The 12,666-nt window shown below is 50.5% G+C and overlaps 2 protein-coding genes across 6 annotated transcripts in view; both read right to left on the bottom strand.

The window, feature by feature from the left end:
• Positions 1–316: 316 nt before the first annotated feature.
• On the bottom strand, positions 317–2,569 carry DHRS13 (dehydrogenase/reductase 13). The gene is made up of 5 exons (XM_079325424.1): positions 2,379–2,569; positions 2,183–2,301; positions 1,564–1,687; positions 1,175–1,486; positions 317–648 (listed from the first exon to the last, which is right to left on the bottom strand). The coding sequence occupies exons 1-5, from the start codon at positions 2,503–2,505 to the stop codon at positions 332–334; spliced, it is 999 nt and encodes a 332-aa protein (XP_079181550.1). The 5' UTR covers positions 2,506–2,569; the 3' UTR covers positions 317–331.
• Positions 2,570–3,450: 881 nt separating this feature from the next.
• Positions 3,451–12,666, bottom strand: part of PHF12 (PHD finger protein 12) — a 31,831-nt gene continuing 22,615 nt past the window's right edge. For all 5 annotated transcript variants that reach the window (XM_079325404.1, XM_079325403.1, XM_079325406.1 and 2 more), the window contains 6 exons: positions 10,984–11,106; positions 9,528–9,671; positions 7,568–7,666; positions 6,949–7,031; positions 5,216–5,354; positions 3,451–4,629 (listed from right to left, as the gene is read on the bottom strand). In XM_079325404.1, the coding sequence (XP_079181530.1) occupies positions 4,295–4,629; positions 5,216–5,354; positions 6,949–7,031; positions 7,568–7,666; positions 9,528–9,671; positions 10,984–11,106 (923 nt within the window). In that variant the 3' untranslated portion in view covers positions 3,451–4,294. The remainder of the gene's footprint in view (positions 4,630–5,215; positions 5,355–6,948; positions 7,032–7,567; positions 7,667–9,527; positions 9,672–10,983; positions 11,107–12,666) is intronic.

The following is a 12,666-nucleotide window of genomic DNA, read 5'->3' as shown; positions in this document are numbered from 1 at the left end:
ATGTGTGTGTGTGTGTGACACTGATGGGTGTGCAAGGGATATGTGTGTGTGTGACACTGAATGGGTGTGCAAGGGATGTGTGTGTGTGTGTGACTGATGGGTGTGCAAGGAGTATGTGTGTGTGTGTGACACTGAATGGGTGTGTGTCTGCAGTGTGTGTGCAGAGCCAGATGTGCTGCTCTGCACACACATCCCCTTGCACACTCACTCACTGTCACCCTCCCAGCTCTGCTGCACATGCAGGGTGTGCTGGGTGTGCCGCTGCCCCTCACTCACCCCCATTCCACGCCCACACAGCACCCCCCGCGCTCCCTCATCACCACCATCACCTTTATTGTGCTGTGGGAGCAGCGAGTCCCTCCCGGTGTCCCTCCCGGTGTCCCCCCGCCGCCCCCAGCCCCACCAGGCGCTCGCTGCCCTCCCAGAGCGCCCGTGCCAGGCGGTCATCGCGCCCCGCTGGCCAGGGCAGCCGGGGGCCGCAGCCGGTGAGGTAGCGGCCGCTGAGGGGCTCGAGGCCGTCCTGCGTGGCACAGTCCAGCACCACCTGCGCGCCCTCGGACGCGTCCAGGAACAGCAGCCAGGCCAGGGGCAGCAGCAGCGGCTTCAGCCACAGCGGCGCGTGCCGGAACAGCGAGGTGTTGACGAAGCCTGTGGGAGATTGGGACCGGTGAGGTGTCCCCTGTGGAGTGCTCCTCTGTGTGTCCCAGTGGATGGGCACATAAGGGAGATGGCCAGGGTGGCCTCGGCATGGGCAGCATGGCTGTGATTGTCCCCAGGCACTGCCACGCTTGTCCTGGCTGTGCAAGGCTGGGGGGGTGTGTGGGTGTGCCTCATGCGAAGGGACACATGAAACAGGGCACGCTGTATAAAGAGATATGTTGTGCCAAGGGAGGCTGTAAAAGGAACACGTATCAAGGAACACAGTGCAAGGGGACAAGGTGCAAAGGGACATGCCAAGATAAGGGGCACAGCATGAAAACGGACACTGTGCACAGAGACACACCATATAAAGGGACACATGCAAAGGGCTGCACCATGCAAGGGAGAGATGCTCCCCGTGCAGGAATTCCCTGTGAAAAGGCTGCAGAGCAGGAGCCCACCCCCACAGAAGGACACCACAGGACACACAGGTGAGCAGATCACACACAGGCACCAGGGCTGAGCTGGGTCCTACCTGGGTGCACGGCGTAGCAGGTGACCTGCGTGCCCTGCTCGCGCGTGGCCAGCTCGCGGGCGTGCAGCACGTTGGCCAGTTTGCTGTCACAGTAGTCCTGGAAGGTGGAGAAGAGCCCCGAGGGCGGCCGGCCCAGGGACTCGGGACGCAGGCGGCCGGCGCAGTGGGCACTGGAGGCCACGATGACCACCCGGCTGGGAGCGCAGCTCCGCAGCCGCTCCAGCAGCAGCTGGGTCAGCAGGAAATGGCCCAGGTGGTTCACCTGGAAGGGCAGGCTGAAGCCATCCTCTGTCGTGCCCCCAGCGCTCACCCCTGCAGAGTGAGGAGGCAATGGCAGCTTGTGGCAGTGCCCCGGGGGTGCAGAGGGGATTTGGGGTCCCAGCACTCACCTGCGTTGTTGATGAGGATGTGCAGCTTGGGCTCCTGGCGCAGGAAGGTGCTGGCAAAGGCTCTCACTGAGCGCAGGCTGGCCAGGTCCAGGTGCATGAACTGCACCTCGTTGTTCCCTGTCTCCTGTGGGCACAACAAGGACTGGGCCAGGGCCAGGGGGCTGGAGCCAGCCACGGGCAGGGGGATGTTCTGGGGACTGAATCAATAGGTACAGTGTGCTGGGACCCCCCAGCATGGGAGGCTGCAGGGGGTGTCTAGTGTGCCCCACCTTGCTTGGGGGTGTTCCTAATGGGATGGCTGAGGGGTTGTTCCTGGGATGAACCCATGGGGGATTTTTGGGGGTTAATCATGTGATGCTTAGAGATGTTCTGTTGTGTGTCTTGCATGGTGTCCTAGGGATGCTCAGGGATGTCCTGGGGGTGTCTAATGGGCACCCTGGGCTGCTGAGGCAGTGTCCTCAAGGTGCCCATGGAGGTATCTGGGGGTGTTCATGTGATACCCAAGGATGTCCCACGGGTACACTGGGGACATCTCGGGAGTGTCCTGGGGGTGCCATACGGTTTGGGGATGTCCCGTGGGTGGGAATGCCGGGGGTTCCCGGCGGTTCCCGGCGCTCACCCTGCGGATGCGGCTGGCGGCGGCCTCTCCCCGCCGGGCGCTGCGGGTCGCCAGGATAACGCGGGCCCCGCACCGTGCGAGCTCCAGCGCCGTGGCCGCGCCGATGCCGCTGCTTCCCCCTGCGGATCGGAGCGCGGGGGTGAGCGGGGGCAAAGGCCGCTCCGGGGCCCGTCCCGGCTCCCCGCCGGTCGCTCACCGGTGACGATGGCGGTGCGGCCGCGCAGCTCGGGCCGGCAGCGGGGCCGCGGGGCGCCGCGCAGCCCGTACCGGAGCAGCGTGTAGAGCGCCAGCAGCACCCCCACACCCAGCAGCACCCAGCCCATCCCGCCGCCGCCGTTCCGGGCAGCCCCGGCCCGGCGCAGCCCCGCCCCGCTCCCGCATCCCCGCCCCGGCGGGACGGACCGGCGGACGGGCGGGTGGGGCACGGTCTGCGCGGCTGGAGGCGGCGGGAGAGCTGGGTTCGTGCGGCGGTGGGAGCGGAGACAGAGGGTGAGTGCGGGCAGCGCTGCCCCCCATCAATGCCCCGGGTGCTGCCCCGAGGGGTGGGAGATCACAGGGGTGGGAACGGACCGTGGGAGGTCATCTAGTCCAGCCCCCCTACTCAAGCAGCGTCCTCTAGAGCACCGAGAACTCTGCCTGGATAGCTGAATATCTTCAGGGATCTGCCACCTTTTGGGGCAGCCTGTTCCAGTGCATGGTAAAGTAGTTCTTCCTCATGTTCAGCTGTAACTTCCCTTGCTCCTGCTTCTGCCCTTGCCTCTCATTCTATTGCTTAGAACCTCTGAGAAGAGCCTGGCTCCATCCCATCTGCTCACACATCCCCTACCCCCATGTATTTGAGAATTAGATTTCCTCAGGCTGCTCTTCTGCAGGCTAAACAGGCCCAGCTCCCTCAGCTCTCCCTCGTCAGTGAGGTGTGCCAGTCCCCTGATCTTTCAGGACACCTTCAGGCTATGTCTCTTCTGTCCTGAAGAGCCCAGAACTGGATGTGCCCCATCCCTGGAAACATTTGAGGTGAGGTTGGGCCACACTGAGTTGAAGGTGTCCCACTCAGTGCAGGGGTTGGACTGCATGACCTTCAAGAGTCGTTCCTACCTCAACAAATTCCATGATTCAATCACTTTCCAGTCCTCACCCTCTTCCCACATCCCAGGCAGGACATCAAGGTCTTTCTATCCCACCCCAGCCTTGATTCCCAGCTCAGGCTCCTCTGCAGTCAGACACTCTGGGGAAGCTCCAGGTTGTGGTGACACGAGTGAAGACAGACAATCGAGAAAACAGAATGTGAAGTATTTTTTTTTTTATATACAGAATACAGGAAAGTTTCTGTAAAGTCTAAAACGTTACAATTACTATGTACAGTGGAACTAGCTGTTCTGCTGCGGGGAGGTGGCAGAGAAACAAAAGAGACAGACAGGTTACGACAAAGGATCTGCTACAATAGACAATTTGAGGAACGTCATACCACATGTAGCACTGTACACAGCTTTAAAACATTGAAAAATGCCATCACTGATGTATTTACACAGAATCCAACACTTTTCCTTATTTGAAATAAAAAATAGGATGGACACCAGGAAAAGAACTCATTTCTCACTGCCCATAATACACAGTAGCTACTTGTAGTGCAACCATAGCAGGGAGGGATGGGAAAAATAACTGTGGGAAGAAGAGCGCTTCTTTACATTAAATAAAACAATGATATTGTATAGATTTGCTGTATGAAAACTGTATTTCTCTTTTAATATAAAACTATTGTCACTGGCACAAAATAGAACAAGTTTCTGATTATTTTACAACTGCATGGGAACTATCTGTCAGAGAGAGTCCTCGAGTCAGACAGCGGTCACCCCTCGCTCTGACACGTCCTGCTCTCACTGCAGTTTTCCTTTTAAAATGAAATGTATAGTACAAATATATGTGCAAATGCCCCTAAAACTTGAGCAAAAAAGAAAAATTAAAAAAAGTTAAACGTTCTTCATTTCATGCAAACGGCGTGTGAACAGTCTCTGGGCCGACACAGAAAAATCCCACCTCGGTTTGTACATTTTTGCATTGTAAAGAGTCTGAGGGCGTTTTCCTTACTCCAAAAAGCTCTCTTCCTAAAAATTCCTAGGGAACTGAGTTGGACCGCAGCACGGGCACCTGGTGGGGTTTCAGAGAAAGTTTCTCCTCCAAGTCCATATCTTGTACTAAGGCAGTGTCCCCCTTGGGCTGTTTGGTCGCAAATTCGGTGATGCTGAAAACGAACTGCAGGCAGCCCAGCTTGATATAACTGCCGTGGTGGAGCAGGGCCGTGCCCTCCCAGCCAGCCCCACTGCCCCCAATCAAACTGGAGCTGCTGGCTTTGCAGTTACAGGGTTTTCGATGCTGCCCTTGTGCCTGGGAGTTCATCACAGCAGCCTCTTCATGCGCCTCCTCTTCCTGTTTTCTGCTTTTATGTCGTTCTGGAAAAGAATAAAAAAACCTCTAAGGTTTGGGCAGGTCAGCAGCAGCTTGTTTTCATCAACAGGGTTACTGCTGAGGTGCCTCATGGGTAAAACTCTTCAGCCATGAGGGATTTCAGTCTGCAGTGAGCAGCTGATCAAAGGGAAATGGGAATCTCCTCAGCCTTGGAGAGGTCGAGGCATTTACATATCTTATTTTGGCAGCCCAAAAAGAGAAAGCTGATCAGGTGGAGAGCAGGAGTGAGCCATGCAGGGACAGAATGCCTGCAGCACAGCCCAGATCTTTTCACAGCCTGGGAAGGGAGGACATGTATGGGGAAATGCCTCAGGCCTGCTCCAAACTGGCTGCCCACTGGGACCTGGAGCTTGGTAACTCCTGTACTGGAGGCTGGGGTAGGATTTAGGTCAGAGCACAAAACTCCCCAGGCTGCAGAGGAAGGTCTTGTGTAACCCCAGCTAAAGGCTGTGGCAAGGCTCCCCTTTTTGCACCAGCCAGTGCAGAACAGTGGGCATCAACAAGGAATTGGTTTCCATCTGCTTCTGCCCCCTCTCAATGAACTCCCTGTGGTGGTGGTACAACACTCACTTATCACACTCTGCACTTTGGCAACAATACTGCTGGGAGGAGTGGGTGTCATCTTCTCCGAGAAGTCACACGAATACAGAACATTGTCCACTGTTGTCCCATGCTCACTGTAGTTCAACAGCTCGTAATGTTTCGTATTCTGAAAAGAAATGCAAGAGCAGAGAATCAAGACATGAAGTCATAGAATTGTTTGGGTTGGCAGGGACCTTAAAGACCATCTTGCTCCATCCCCTGCCATAGGCAGGGACACCTTCCACTAGACCAGGTTCCTCCAAGCCCCATCCAACCTGGCCTTGAACACTGATTAGGGCAGCCACAGCTTCTCTGCTTTCTGGCAGAGAAGGATGGCCAAAGGGAAGTGGGTTTTACCTACTGCACTTGAACCAACACATCTTTTGGAAACGGGATATTCAAGCAGATGCTCACAAAAGCGAGCATTTTACAGGTGCACCTGATGTAAACTTGGCTCGAGACCTGTGCCTAGGAGGAAGAGATGAGCTCTGGAAAGCAGGCACAAGAGGGCAAGAGGGATGCCACGTGCTGCAGCAGCCTCAGGACAGGGGCAGTCTGGGATTCCCAGCCTTGTGCAGATGCTGAAATGCCAGCAGACATTACTGTGACACGCAGCGTTACACAAGCGGCGTCACGCTCAGCTGAGCTCTGTGGAGGATGTTGCCAGAGCAGAGAAGATTTCAGGTTAGCTCACAGAAATCATCTGAGAGCTCAAGATCTTGTCCCTCGGGGACTACAAGGCTTAAATCAAGTTAAAAAAACTCCACATGCATGTGAGAGTAGGTTTTGAAGTAACCTGCTAGAGTGCAGAAGGAGAACCTGCAGAGAGAGCTCCAGGAAGGGGAATTCTCCCTCTCCAGTGACCACAACTACAGCAGACCCACTAGAGGGTGAAAGGTCAGTGCCTGGAGCCTGATTTATGACTGATCACTGTGAGGAGATTCTTCCAGAGATTTACAGTCAGGATCCCATTACTGAGTGTGTTTGGTAGCTTGCAGGGCGCTGGAGGAATGGTTAAAGCTGGCTGGGGGTTAATCCTGGATCCTCCTCTGGAGCTGGTTGACAAATGGTGATATAAAAGACTCGATCTTGCTTCAAAGACTGTTTCCATGCTAGGAGATATCTCCAGCAGTGCTGTTACTGGCAGGCCTGCTGGTCTGTTTACTTCAAGAACAAACTAATCTCTGGGCTGTAGCTAAGTAGAAACTGTAGGTTTCTATTTATGCTGCGAGCTTAACTGAAGTTTTAGCTAAATAAATAATTTACAGAGAACTGCAGATGCTATGAATGCTTTGCTCCCCCATCACACTTGAATACAAGGGACTCAGAGCAGTTCCCTGGTTTGTTCCAGCTGAGGTTTGATGTTGACATATGAAGTTTAGCTTTTATTAACAACACATCCAGATCAAAAAGTATCAGACAATGTCTATGTCCTTTTCTTTCCCTAGACACCAGCAGTGACAGTGCTGACTTGTGGGCAGTCCTTGCCCACAGGCAGTAAGAGAAATTGTGCTGGCAGAGCTCTGTGCTTCAGAAAAAGGTTTGACAGAAAATGCTGACACAGCCTCCACTGGAGTAAAACCTGGCTCTTACTTTGTAGGCCACAAAAGGAGCACCACACAAAGACAACCTGCTGCCTGCATCTCCAGCTCCCACTGCCATGCACACCAAAAAAATAAAAATAATAATAATAATGGAAAAAAAATCACTCAGGCACTCACCTCATCATAGAATATGCAGGCATGTTTGCCAGACACATAGTTACAGTGACCATAGCTTGTAAGGCACACATCCATATCAGCTCCTGTCATGGGGGAGGACAAAACAGGCTCAGTTCGTATTGGAAGAAAAAAACTGTCAGGCAGCAGAGAACAACAGACAGAATTAAACTTCAATTAGCAAAACAACAGGGGAGCAACTGCTTTTGTCCTGCTCCCAGGACTGCATGAATAATGCTTCGATAAGCCACCAACAAAGTTTCAGTGGGGGAAGGGAACCAGCAGCTCCACAAAGGTTGAAGAGCATTTCACTGCTCCTGGGTCTACCCAGAGCACCAGAAGAATCTAAGCAACAAGAAACAAAACATAACTCTCCTCTCCATCAGTCAGGCATTACCACTCCATGGCAGCTGTTCTAGTTATGACACCAGGTGACAGAGTTGCCACCCACACAGCTTCAGGCAGATGGGGGATTTCCACACTTCTTGGTAGTGCAGAATCCCAGTACAAGTGACCACAGTGAGCCTGTTTCCTTTGACACCCACTTGGCAAAGACCTTAGGGAGGGTTTCAGGGAGAACCACCCTCATTCTGAAAGGTCAGGGCAGGAAGAAGCAACTCACCTGTCCCAATGTAGAGGGTTCGATAGCACATATTGACTGCACCCCCCAAGCCCATCAGAGGATAGAACACTGCCCGGGCTTGCACTTCCTTTCGTTGCGCTGCAAGATAAAAAGAAATCACTTGAACAATGTTATCAGCTGGGAAAGCTGCTTGACCCCAGTGTCCCAGCTCAGAAAGCACAGACTCTATGGAGGATGCAGTCAGCTTTGGCCTAAGCACCAGCTCCCAACCCTCTAGGAACATTTGTGCATTAAACCTCTTTTTACCAGTCAGAGAAAATTGCTTTCTCATAACCCACACAAGCCATGCAAATGGGGAGCATTAACATGGAGTGTGCACAATGGAGCCACGCTGAGGAACACACAAGCCTTCTACCACTGGCTTCTTTCTTAATCTCTTCTACTCTGGGTAATGAAAATGCTCAGTCTTTGCTCTCCAAGTGCCACCTAAAAAGAACTGGTGCTGGTGAATTCATCAACGTAATAGCCGTGATATCATTTCTAGTGGAAGCTACAGGAAAAACACCTGGGCTGAATGGGGCTTGGCAGGGACAAACCCAGCTCCCAAGACAGGATGATTAACTGGATTCTTTTACCCTAGGTCAGTCTCTGTGGCATACTTGACAATGGCTGGTCCAGGGCTGAGCCTCCAGAGCAGCTCCAAGTTCAAATCACACACTCACATGCCCACGTTAAGAAAATCTGTGGAACAGCTATTGGGCCACACAGGCCTAACCAGGATTTCAGCACTGTCTTTTGAAAGAAAACCCCTTATACAGTGAGTTGAAGCCTCTGCTGATACCACATCTGCAGGACAGTGTTACACCAGGAGGGTGAAATCAAGGGACAGAACATGAGGATTATGAAAGACTGCAGAGATACCTACATCAAGAATTGTGGCCACACCAAGTGGCATCACAGGTTCCAGCTCTGCCTGGCTGCCCTGCATGAATCCTTTCAGCTGCCTGGCTCTGCAGGGCTCACTGAAGGCTTTGGATCTAACATTTCATCAGCAATGCTAAGCAGCCAGTTGGATGTATCATTCCTGCCCAAAAAGGGTGATGGGTTAAGACAGCACCAATCTGCCTTGAGAAAGGCAGACTGCTGAAGAATTCCAGACCAGGAAGGCAGCTCATACCACAGCCTGCTGCTGTGTCCTGCAGCAGCCATCACAAGAAGACTGACAAAGCATTTAGGGAATGCTGTGATGCTAAAGCAGGCAAGCACAGAGCTTCAGAAAAAGATTACTGTCTGACTTCCAAAGATTTTATCTGGGATATTTACCCCCAGGCCTAGCAGAGGGGGAGCAGAGAACTGCTTCCACAGCAAGGCAGTCCAGTTAGTGCTTGAAAGCAGATAAAATTGACTGGCTGCATGCAGAGGATCACGAAGCCACGTTCACCCTGCAGTTTCAGGTGATACCAGTGGTAATAAACAAAGCCAAACTGGGGAATCTGGAGATTTCCAAGAGAAATTCAAGTTGTTTTCCATTACTGGCATTAGTCATATGTAGTGGTGGCTTTGGCTTAACATTGTGAACAGGCAATAACAATGTCACATATATTCTGTGCTCCTCTTCTTGTGCTTGTATCACAAGCAACTCCTCCAGAAAGAGAGCAGGAATTCACAGATTTCTCTTGCCCATCTCAAAAGTAAAAGTGCAAAGAAAAGCCACCAAGCACCTGAGATGAACCTTCCCATCTCTTGCTAATTATAAGATGAATAAAACACAACTTCACTAAACATTTCTAGCAGAAAAGCTGAAGGTTTGTAAATAATTAAGTAGAGGATCTTGGTGGAGTTTCTGGTCAGTGGAAATCCAGAGCAGGGGGATGAGAAGAAAGAAAAGTGAAAGGCAGCATCAGATACCAGAAGAAAAGGGAAATCTCCTTCAAGGAATAGACAAGGGAGTGGCAAATCTATGGCTGAACATAACCCACTATTCTAGGGCTGCTCTTACCTTCAATGTGGTTTCCCACAGGAGATTGCTGATGGGAATTGACACTGCTCGCTAGAGACTGAGCTTTGGGAGGAAAGAGCTGATGTATTCTCTGCAAGGCCAGAAACTTGATCAGCTGCTCATCCAACATATTTATCTCAATCTCTGTTAATAAACAAAAAGCAATTAGTAAGTTATTCAGGGAAAGAGTGCAATCTGAGCTGTGGATTTAACTGTCCAACTTTCAAACCTGCTGTTTGCTTCAACAGCAAAGACTTGACCAATTCTGCAATATCAAGACTCTTACACACAGGTGAGCTTTTATTTCACATCACCTTCTGTGAGCAGATGGTGAGGACAGTGCCAGCCATGGCTGGAGAGCTACAACTGAGGCAGCAAGCAGAAGTTTGGGGCAACTAGGGTTGATAAAAGCTGAAAATCTGCTGTTTTGGCTCAGAATCAACAAGGTCAGTAGAGATGGCCATTGCACCCCTTTGGACAGCATGTTGGGTCGTTCCTCTGAAGCTCTGCTACCTGGTTAGAAAGTCCAGCCCTGCATCACAGAGAACCCCCTTTGAAGCTGCTGCAGGCTCACACTGGAGTCACAAGTCCATAGCAGGGTAAATTAAACCAAACAGTGCAATCCAGACAATATTACTAATGAGCTTTAGAGCAGATTTTCTGACAACTCTGAAGTGTTTATATTTGTAAAGCCTTACAAAGCTCTGCGTTCTTGCAGCAAGGAGGCTGCATAACATCTTTTTCCAAGAGCTTTCTCCACATCAACAACAGTTAAAATGGAAAGGAGAGGAGGAAGAGCTATAAGAGCCTTTCCCAATAGCAGAAGGTGGGCTGAGCAGCTGGGTTCACCCAAGAAGAGGCTCACACTGGCAATGCCAGAAGGGCTGTTCTTCAGATTTCACCTCTGTCAACAGCCTGGGTGTGCTACTGATGATTGCTGCTCAGCAATCCCCTCCTGAAGGCACTCTGCTAACATTTGCCATCTCTTGCCAAGTGCAACAAAAGGAAATAAAAACCAGGCCAGCCTAGGAGACTGATGGAAGCAGAAATAAATTATAAAATTAACAGACCCACTGGAGCATCACCACTCAGGTGACTGCTCTACTACAAGATCTGTTGCTGCTTTCCATCTGCCAGCAGCAGCTCTGGATTGCAGCTAGGATCACAACATGGCAGGGCTGCAGGTTTCTGCATGTGAATTCCACCTGGAAAGCAGCCCAGTTGTGATTCTTCCCCAGAAAAGCTTCAGGCAGAAACACTTCATTGGCCTTGCTGCCTTGGCAACACTAGGAGCAGGGAAGCATGTGACATATTTAAGGTATTGTACACCCAGCCCCTCCCTCACCTGACTACAACCCTTCTTTATCTCTGGAACATTTCCCCAAGCAGAGATGGAATGCTTTAGGGAAGCAAACACACAGGGCTAGCAGAGACTGATGATGAATTAAATACTCACCCCCATCCATAAAGGCTTTCAGGGAACTGGTGAAATCCAACATAGCTGCAGAGTTTGAAGTGAGTGATGAGGGTAGAGTTAAAGCGCTTCCTATGGATAAGGTGCTGGGACTGACCTTACCATCTACAGAGAGAGGTGATGGAGAGAAGAGATGTCACTGTGACGTTCACCAGACATGCACCCAGTCCTCAGGCTGCCCTTGGCTGCCAAGCTGCTCCAAATGACTCATTTTGCTCATAGTCATGCTTTCAAAAAGGTCTGAACTAGAGGCCAGGAGCTTTCTTCTGCTCACAGAAAGGCTTCTGTGTGCCTGCAACACAGAGCCAAACGTGGTTTCTGCCTCATCTCCAGCTGCTGGAGGAATTCTTGACCTATACATTTAATCTCCTGCTCCCTGTGGTGACACTGGAAAAATGAGCACCAGCTCACCAGGAGCTTGAAGAATTTATTAAACCTAAGAGACATTTGTCAAGTAGCTTGTCTAGGTTTTAACATGAATAAAAAGTACAACTGCCATGGTTTTATTTCTACACAGTTATAAAGTCTGGGGTGCACATCATTGTCCAGAAGGAATGTGACAGTCATAAGTAGATTTTATTATTTACAAAATAAAACCCTCCTGCTTTGGAAGTGGCCATGCAACTGAAAGAAGCAGTGGCAAATGCCAGGAAACAAAATCCCTGTAATGTGTTGTCCATACTACATCTTCTTGAGCTGGTTTGCTTATAACTACTGAAATTTATGACAAAAAAAGTCATGAGCAATTTGCATTTTTGTACTTGGCAGCAAAATTTGCACACCACAATTTTTGTTATAAATATATTTATCCATCGTGTTAGATAGAAAATTTAAATGTTTACACCATTCCCAAGAGACATTGCAGCAAGTGATGATTTTGCAGAACACAAGCTTTGCACCAGAGGCAATTATTTAACATCTTAAGTAACTGCAAAATTATGTAGGGTTTGCAGTGCTCTTCAAACCACAACCAAGAAGTTTTCTATATTACAGTCTCATTTCCTCTCCCAGAACTCCTTCCAGCCTTGCATTTCTAAGCAGGGCATGGTCAAATCAGCAGCCTCAGAGTAACCAAGTTTATTCAGGAGGAGGCCAAGTACCCTGGGGACTGCTTCCAAAGGCGAGGCAAAGCTTAGAAGTTACTCATTGAGGAATTTTAGAAAGGATTATAAAAAGATGTTGCTCTGTTGCTTTATAAGCACCAGACCTGAGCCATTCCACACAAGCCTGATACTGAGCAGGCTGGAACTGCATGAGAAGTGACACACAGCTCTGTCACGTGCTTTTCAATGACTGCTCCCACCCAACCTACACAAAGAGTTTGCTGGTTTGAGTCTTGAGCTGGTGTGGGGAGAGGGAAAAGGAAAAGAATGCCATATGTGAAAGTTTATTCTAGCAAAATTTGAGCTGTGGGCAGTTACTCCAACATCTGTCAACATCTTTGACTTTAAGTTTCTACACTAAAAATGGTTATATACACTTTATTATATATCTTACTATTATGTAGCAAGTTTTTTGGGTACAATTCAGGATCTCTAGCATGTCCAAGTCCATAACTACCCTGTGTCAGACCAACAGATCCTAAGCAGACTACAGCTTCCCAACCCCACATTTCTGTGTAGTTGAAGGCTCCAACAACACCTGCAGTAGGGGACACAACCACTG

The sequence above is a fragment of the Erithacus rubecula genome, assembly GCF_903797595.1.
Source record: "Erithacus rubecula genome assembly, chromosome: 22".
Classification (NCBI taxonomy): Eukaryota; Metazoa; Chordata; class Aves; order Passeriformes; family Muscicapidae; genus Erithacus; species Erithacus rubecula.
Note: the sequence above shows the minus strand (reverse complement) of the source record. Positions and strands in the feature narration are given on the sequence as shown.